We start from the raw sequence: 9,810 nt of genomic DNA on the forward strand, positions 1-9,810 counted from the left end.
TAAAATCAGATTCAACACACAATAATATAAAATCAGATTCAACAAATACAATAAAATCAGAGAGATTCAACAAATAATAATATAAAATCAGATTCAACAAATAAAATAAAATCAGAGAGATTCAACACATAAAATGAAATCAGAGAGATTCAACAAATAAAATAAAATCAGAGAGATTCAACAAATAATAAAATAAAATCAGAGAGATTCAACAAATAAAAGCAGAGAGATTCAACAAATCAAATCAAATCAGATTCAACAAATAAAATAAAATCAGAGAGATTCAACAAATAAAATAAAATCAGATAGATTAAACACACAACAAAATAAAAGCAGAGAGATTCAACAAATAAAATAAAATCAGATAGATTAAACACACAACAAAATAAAAGCAGAGAGATTAAACAAATGAAATAAAATCAGAGAGATTCAACAAATGAAATAAAATCAGATTCAACAAATAAAATAAAATCAGAGAGATTCAACAAATAAAATAAAATCAGAGAGATTCAACAAATAAAATCGGAGAGATTCAACAAATAACAAAATAAAATCAGAGAGATTCAACAAATAAAATAAAATCAGAGAGATTAAACAAATAAAATAAAATCAGGGATGTTGGAAAACGCTCAATTCATGATTTGATATCATTCATATTAAGATTGAAGATGAAAAAAATCAGACAAAAAACATATTCTGTATCAAATATTTTTATTTCTGAGGAACAAACTGATGTCTTATGCCTTAATACCACAATTAATATATATATATATTATCTAATATGTTAATATTTCTATTCTTTATTTAACTGAACAATAAATCAATTTTGTGCAACATTTCAATCAATTAAATGTATTATTTGTATAGCAGCTTTCACAGTGTTTCACAGATGATTGACAAGCTGATAATAAGACAGAATAGAATAAAACACTAGATAAGGTAGATTCAGAATTAAAATATAAAGATAATTAAAGCTGCAGGTGTGTGAGTTTATCATGAGTGGACCACAACCTGAAAATCTCATGTAAATTAGATCATAATCACCACACAAGGCTTACTTTCTATTGCCAGTAGGTGGCGATATCACTGACTATATATTGGCATGTAGATGAGTTCAGGGCCGGACTCTTATTAAACATGAAGTTTGGTGGAGATTGGACCATGTATGCTGAAGTTCAACTTCCTGTTTCATGACAGAAGCTGCAGATACATCCAGATATGTTACAGAGCAAACTAGAGTCTGTGGGAATGGACCTTAGAAAAACCTCACTTCTTTAAATGACCGAGACAAGTTATGCATGTTAGAGCCGGCGTAGAATTGCGACTGTTTCACAGAGAGGCTTGAAGAGCAGGCCGTCCCTCGCCATATATATATATATATATAACAGAGACTTGGAGAATATACTTGGAGAGGTCAGTTTTAATGAAAAGATGCTGTTCATTGTGGAGTCCAGAGGAAACAACTTGATGTGTAACATTTACAAGAAGACCCAAATAAAGAACATCTGTCATAGACAGTGTTTCACAAAGTTTATAAAGTGTCTTCTTACTCAATAACTCCCAAACTGAGATTTTTAAGGTAGTCTGGTGATATTGCAGTTAGTTCAGTCAAATGAGTTCAATTTATACCCTGAATGGGCAATGTATCTCAGGAGTGAGAAAATACATTTATGCCCATTTAAAGCTATAATCTGTAACATTTCCTCATTAAACAGTGTATAAACTTTAGAGCTATGTCCTATATGTAGTTAAGTTGTGTCCCAAATTGAAGCAGTTGTTCCTAGCTCGATCAGCTTTACAGGAATTTGAGCTTTTGTGTCAGACCAGCTATTCCAGCTATTTTTCCCTGTAATATCTAAAAAAAATGCCACAAGATGGCGACAAATAACCACACTAAAATAACCTGTGATAGCAGATTGCCTCCAGCCCTACTGCCTGCTGCCAATGAACACCTGAAATCAGTTCAAGCAATCACTGCGCACACACAGGGTCCCTCTACAACTGTCTGTAAAGACACCATGAGGAACAAATATCTCAAAAAAAATATATGTTTTGTACTTTATTCATAAGCAATGCTGCTGGATCCCTCTTGTATTTGTTGTTGCTTTTGTTCTTCTTCCGTTCTCCGCTATAATGTTGGTGCAGCAAAAACTAGGCTTGTTGAAGATGAACTGCCCCTCACCTGGAAAATGGACGAGATCAGGCAGCAGCAGCAGAAGAAGGTGACAATAAGCTGCAGTCAGTTTCCAGCAGCCTTCAAAAAATAAACACAAAGTCACAGAAATATTTACATACCTGTAGTTTCAGAATGAGATTTATTGCGAGGTAGGTTTTTACACATACGAGGAATTTGTCTTGGTGCAATGGTACGGAAGCGTATTGCATTCACTTGAAAATTTATTTTTTGGTTTGTTTTTCTAAGTAATTATTTCTGTTTTTCTGAGTAATTGTTTTTGGTTTGTTTTTCGGACAATTTTTTTTTCTGAGTTTAGAGAGCATTTGAAATAAGTTCAGTCAAGTCTTACTTTGATCTGGGTTTAAGACACTGGGAGATAGTCCGGTCTTTGAGTCATATAGATGGTTTTATCATTAGTTTGTCGACTCTATGCAGGCACCTGAGGACTTTGCGGTTGTTCTGAAGGAAAGCCCATTCAGATCTGCTAGACATAGCAGTGTTTGTCCAGGATCAGCTGGACAGATATGGCATGCTCCATGGATACAAGATGATGCATTTGAAATGCATTCAGGCTGGCTACATGGTGACTCAAGAGACGATCAGGAGACTGCTGAAAATATTGGATCTGCACGATGTGCAGCTGAGGCGCTGGAATCGCCTTCGGCGGCGTATGTACCAGAATCCAGGCCCAAACTTTTGGTGGCATGTAGACTCGTATGATAAACTCAAACCGTACGGGATCTGCATCAATAGTGCAATAGATTGGTTTTCACAAATGGTGATTTGGCTACATGCTTACTCTACAAACAGTGATCCCAAGATAATTCTTCATTGATGAGGTGTCATCAAGGAATGGAACTGCTGCCCGAATTCGTTCGGACCTCTGAACTGAGAATTGATACGTTGAACAAATGCAGATGTTCTTGAGGCACGATCATCTGGACAACTTTTCGCACAGATGTTATCTGTATGGATCGAGCAATCACAACCAAAGAATAGAGAACTGGTGAGGCTTTTTAAGGAGGCAGCAAGCACAGTTCTGGATGAACCTGTTCCAAGATTTAAAAGACTCAGACTCCTTTTCTGGTGACTTCCTAGACAAAAGTCTCATTCAGTTCACATCTTGAAATAATAGAGGTCAGAACTGCAATACGTTTATGTTGTTTTTTTTCTTTTGTGCTATATTATGTCAGAACAATACTGTGACACCTGCTTAGTGGTTAAAGTAAGTGGTTAAAGTTAATGTTTTACTTCACCAAAAGCAGTAGTACCACCCTGTGTAGTGGGTTAGTTTTAGTGTGGTGTTACTAATATCATAGGCCTACTGATATAAGTGAAAAGAGCTCACTCCATGTAGGCTTTATTCAAAACCTTACTAAAGTCAAAGGACAGTATTATCAGCAGTATATATTCAAAGTACTTAAAGTAGGAAAAGTATGTTCCCTGTCAGTGTTCTGATGTTTTTAATTGCATGATAGTTTACAATTGCAGATGTTTAAGTTGGAGCTCATTTGATCTACATTACTGGCTAGTTTAATGCATTATGATATCTACTGCAATTGGTATAGCAAATGTGTGAGCTGATTTTCTGACTTTCTATTTTTATTTATATGTACAGAGAACTGAAGGAAGTTGTTCACCTCTGGAACACTCACAGAATTCGCCCATGCAGAAATGCTGTGTCTTCAGGTGGGCGACCAGTGATGATGTACACCCTACCCCAACCTTTTGGTGCCAGAGAGTACCTGAAAGAGGTATCCCAGCAAAAGATAGAAGCCTGCAGAGAGGAATGCCTTCAGAGAACACCGTATCCCTGTGATGATACAGTGTTTGACATTTGCTGCCTTGCCATGGCAGAAAACAGTCTTCATCCACCCAGCTCTCCAGAGGAACCATTGAGCTTTACATGTTCATACGTGCTTACATAGGAGCTCAAATTTAATGATCACAACCTGCTCTACTGGATCAAATGACTGGATGTAAGCCTCCACATAAGGGTAGAAAATCTTATCGACCATGAATTTCAGCGTAAAGGGTATTGAGTTTGAACAGTAAAATAACTGTGAACTCTTTACTAATGGACATCCCCTTTGTGCTTTTATATCCTCTTTCTATTCAATATGGAAAAATTACACATCAAAATAAGTGCTTACAGTCCAATAGCTGCATATGAAATATCGCATCACATGTTACATGTTGTGAAAAAATTGTAAAAAGAGCAGCCTACAAAAAGGACAGTCATTATAAATAATAAATCAAACAGGTTATAATATCTTGTCCACAATGGTGTCTATGCTGAATGTCAAATGTAGCTCTTACAGACACAATACCTGTTAACACAGGAAATAACAAACCACTGAGCAGAGCTGACATGATGTAACATCAGGACCAATGATCTCTACCTGTTGATATTTGGATGATGATGGATGATGTCAGGAGGATGTTGGGCGGAGCTGTGTGGGAAATTATGGGATGTCACCAAACTACCTGCATTAATTGGGTGAGTTGCCCCGCCCCCAACAGGTGCAACAACAACAACAAAGTGGAGGGATGAATAAAAATCGCTCTCAGGTCGGTTTCTGTTGTCAACTTTAAACCATTGTTACTCCAACAACTGGTGCCCAGTGTGAGGCAAAGTCTGAGTAGTAGTATATAGTTACTGAAACAGATAAAACATGTTATTAGTTTATAAAATGTGATGCAATATTACAGATTCAACCACCAACAGTATCTAAAACAGTTGAAATGATCTCAACTACTACAACACTAAAATACGTGTTACACATGAATGCATCAGGAGTAATAATCCAACAATATCACAGTGTCACACTCACAGGGGACACTTTTATTAATTATTAGTACTTTTACTTTTGATACTTTAGTGACATTTTTAATGCAGGACTTTTACTTGTGATGGAGTATTTTTATATTGCAGTAGTTACTTTTACTGAAGTAAATTAAAGTAAATTATCCACCACTGCACACTGGGAGTCACCAGCAGGTTTATTTCTTTAAAACTTTATTGAACAAGAATGACAAAGACAGACAGAAATCATACACTGTGGCAACATCACAGTGACATCAGGACAAGAAAGTTAAAGAAAAAGAAAAACTGAATAAAGTAGTTTTTACAAGTTTTAAATTGAATGTTTTACAAGGAATAATCAGTAAAAGCAAACATGTTGATAAGAAAGGAAACATTCAGAGTAAACAAATTGAAATTTTACACAAATAATGAGACAAAAAAATTGCAAAATAGAAAAAACAAACCAAAAAAAGAGTGAAAAGCTGCAGATTATTGAGTGTTTGACGTCAGACTAATGTGACACTATCTCTACTGTACTAATGCCAACATGTCAGTCTGATCACTTTTAAATTTGTTCATGAAATTAATCATTAGACTTTATCTCATTTCAAAGAACTTTTGGACTCTTTCACTTTCAATATAAAGTATGAAGCTGGATTTTACTAATCCTTCATTTTATACAGTGTTGGATCCATTTGGACAGTTTTGCTTTGACATCATTTAGATGTGGTTTCCAGCATCATTTATTATCTAGAATCATCCCAAACCTTTGATTTCTTTTGATTTCAACCTGACTTATCAAAGTTTGTACATTTGTTCCACGATGACCAAAGATGATGAATTTAGTTTGTTCAAATAAAAGCCACTCTTTACACCTTGGAACTATTTTTACACAGATGCTGAATTTGATCCTGAAAGACTCTTGTTTGACATTTGAACACATTTTTCTTCACAGAAACAAAAGTTTTAAGACAACAAAGTTCAGTTTTAGACTCAAAGTTGAATATTTGTTCACACTTTAATATTTGAGTCATAAAAACACTTTCCCTCTAACTGTGCTTTCAAAAAGAAGAAGATTTGAAAAACAAGCAGCCACATTTGATCCTAAAAATGTTCATTTTTCTCAGAGTTATAGAAGAAGATCAATTCTTTCTATCATTTCTTTATCTCTACGTCTGCAGGCTGCACATTACCCTCACACATGATCCCTTCATCCCAGCATCCTTTGCTCTTCTCTTCCTTCAGCCTCCTCTTCCTCCTCTATTACAGTAAACACATCAGGTTGGTACTAACTAACATCAGCTGTGTGTGATCCTGTACAGACTGAACTATCTGGTCAGCAGTGAGAAAGTTTCTCTCTCCCTCCTACAGAGGACACAGAGACACTGAGGAACCAGACCAGAACCTGAACCCAGGATAAAGAGGTTCAGTGAATGTGGTGTTGAAGGTGTGGAGGTGGATCAGTGTGTCAGAGGAGACTGTGTAGAAGGACAGAGTGCCAGCAGGACAGTCCACATACACTGCTACTCTACCAGAGGAGGAGGAGGAGGAGGAGGAGGAGATGGGTGTTTTTCTGTTATTGTGCCAGACATAGTAACCACCATCAGAGCAGTACAGACTCCAGGACTGATCATTCAATCCAAACCAACAGTCTGTACTGTATCCTCTCCTGCTGATTCCTCTGTAACTCACTGATATATAAACTCCTCCTCTCCACTCGACCTCCCAGTAACAGCGACCAGTCAGACCATTTCTACACAGCAGTTGAGGACAGTCAAATCTGTCTGGATGATCAGGATATGACTGATCCTCCTTCACATAAATCATCTTCCTGTTGTTGTCAGACAGTTTGATCTTTCTGTTCACTGTGTTTGTGTCGACTGTGAGTTCACAGGAATCTGATGGAGAGAACAAGACACAATACAGCTGCAGTTATTGATCTATCATCTGATCATTGATTGACACTTTGATGATGACATCAGAGCTGTGAATGAGTGATGTCACAGTGTGAAGATGGTTGAATGTGTGCTGCTTTGTTTTCACACTTACACTTCCTCAGACCTGGTCTCAACCATCGGACTCCAGCAGGCTCCACCCTGAAAGGAGGAGGGGGGTCAGAGCAGCATGGAAACATGGACATTACATCGCTCTCATACACAGAGCTTATTACACACACACACACACACACACACACACACACACACACACACACACACACACACACACACACACACACACACACACACACACACACACACACACACACACACACACACACACACACACACACACACACACACACACACACACACACACACACACACACACACACACACACACACACACACACACACACACACACACACACACACACACACACACACACACACACACACACACACACACACACACACACACACACACACACACACACACACACACACACACACACACAGTCTGTGTTAAACATTTCTTTGTTCAGTTGTTTGAACCTGAATTGAAAATAATGCTGGGGGCTGCAAATGAGCTTCAGCTACACTCTGTATACATCATCTGTTGCATTGAGTCTTCTTGTGCATTCAATAATTATGAATCATATATAATGATAATGATTATCTTTACTGTCAGTGGGAATTAAACTAACTAATTAATACTTATCTTCATTCCAGGGAAGAGTCTTCTTATTGGCCGATGGCTACGACTCATTATTTTTACTTTTTATGTTTATAGGAAAATATAACTATTCATCTGTTTATTTATTAATCTCCTTATGTCCTGTTCTGAATAGAAGACAAATCTGTGTAAACAGTTACCTGACAAAGATACACTTTGTTTTTACACAATCATTTTTCAACTACTGACAAGTTGTTTCCTCCCAGTTGTGGAACATTAGTGTTTGATGGTTCCAGCTGATGAACAGCTCCAGTCAGTCGTCTTTGTGATGTAATATTTTATAACAGTGTGATGAGTCAGTGGTTGTTAACTCTGGTTGATTCAAATAAAACTGACATATCACCATGAGTAACAGTCTCCATCATCAAATAAAGAAACTCTACCACAGAAACTGTTCATTGAATAACTGGCTGTATGAGTTTTACTTTGGGTCAGTTACACAGTTCTTGACTCCTAAAATTCCTCTTTGGTATGTCAGGTTCCAGCAGCAGAGGCAAAATAAAACTACTCTAAAATATGAGGATTAAAAGAACAGATTAATGAATCCTGACCTGAGGATTCCCAGTGTGCAGTGTGGACTCTCCAGTCCCACATTCAGCAGCTTCAGTCCTGAATCCTGCAGGTTGTTGTTACTCAGGTCCAGCTCTCTCAGACTAGAGGACTGGGAGCTGAGAACTGAGGACAGAGCTTCACAGCTTCTCTCTGAGAGGTTACAGCCACTCAGTCTGTAGAGACAATGATCAACATGAAGAAATGGTAAGATATTCAAGGGATCATACCTGACAAGCTCTATGTTCTATGGTTGTAAACAGATGACACAGTGGTTAAGAACCAGCCTTTGTCAAGTGCTGGGTTTAAAATCTACTTTGGAAACCAGTAAAGAAATGTGCTTTCTTGTGTTGCAGTGTGTTGTGTGTTGATCCTGGTGGTTCCTGCTGCTGTGGTCCTGCTTGACCTCCACTGCCATTATTATTATTATTATTATTATTATTATTATTGTTGTTGTTATTCTTGTTGTTCATCTCTGTGGCTATTGTAGTCTTCGTCGTCATAGTCATTTCTACTAGTATAGTTCTTGCATTGCACCTTTTTCTCTGTGCTTTTCTATCTCTAATTCTCAATCTGAAGAACAGAGGTCTCCAGATCTTTTATCTTCTGTTTTGGTCTGGTTTTGGTCTCCTGTCCTCCCTCCTTTCCTCTACAGCTGTCTCTCAGACTCAGGCTACCAAAGTCCTCTCTTTCCTCCTCAAGCCGTTCATTGGAAGTTCAGATTCAATCAAATATCAAACATGTTTTTTTGAGGTTTACAAAAGTATTCTAGTTACAGATTTGATGTGTACCAGGGCTACTCAACTGCATTTGTCCAAAGTCCAGAATTTGTCTAAGCAAACCCTGTGGGGGCCGGACTATGAAAATATTGTTAATATATCCTCTTAAATAAACTGATGTTATTTTTATTAGTCTATATCAATGTGAACAGATTAAAAACATTAGAATCCATAATGATAACTAGATACTAAAAAATACTTTCAGACCTCCACCAAGGAGGCAGCTCACTGAGGAGTGATGGTTAAAGTCTGTAAGAATGCAGTCCTGGTTGGTAGCAAATATGAATCACCTTTAATGTTTTTACAATATTATGCAGTTGCATTATTATTGTTCATGTGCCCGCTGCCAGTAAGCTATGAAAGTAAAAGATTTTGTCAGAGGGGTCAATTGGTCCTTGGGCTGATATTTACCTTCCTTTAACTAAAGATTAACTATACTATGATCTGACCTGAGAGTTTCCAGTGTACAGTGTGGACTCTTCAGTCCCACAGACAGCAGCTTCAGTCCTGAATCCTGCAGGTTGTTGTTACTCAGGTCCAGCTCTCTCAGACTAGAGGACTGGGAGCTGAGAACTGAGGACAGAGCTTCACAACTTCTCTCTGAGAGGTTACAGTCACTCAGTCTGTAGAGACAATGATCAACAATGAAAAAACAAACATTTGTTTTGTTAAAACATTCATAATGAAAAACAAGCAGTTAACAGAAAAGATAGCAGAGTATTTAAGTAATAATACAGAAATCCAACTCTGTCTGTACTTACAGAGCTTTGTTGGAGGCTTTGACCACTGGCAGTAGCCTCAGAAGAGCCTCCTCTGAAGCAGAGTAT

General features: G+C 37.4%; 1 protein-coding gene across 1 annotated transcript in view; it reads right to left on the bottom strand.

Moving 5' to 3' along the window:
* LOC127373978 (uncharacterized) overlaps nucleotides 1–9,810 on the bottom strand; it is a 423,284-nt gene that overhangs the window by 113,281 nt on the left and 300,193 nt on the right. Inside the window, exon 34 of the mRNA XM_051418866.1 lies at nucleotides 9,433–9,518. Within this exon, the coding sequence (XP_051274826.1) occupies nucleotides 9,433–9,518 (86 nt within the window). The remainder of the gene's footprint in view (nucleotides 1–9,432; nucleotides 9,519–9,810) is intronic.

Source organism: Dicentrarchus labrax, unplaced genomic scaffold (assembly GCF_905237075.1).
Source record: "Dicentrarchus labrax unplaced genomic scaffold, dlabrax2021, whole genome shotgun sequence".
In the NCBI taxonomy this organism is placed as follows: Eukaryota; Metazoa; Chordata; class Actinopteri; family Moronidae; genus Dicentrarchus; species Dicentrarchus labrax.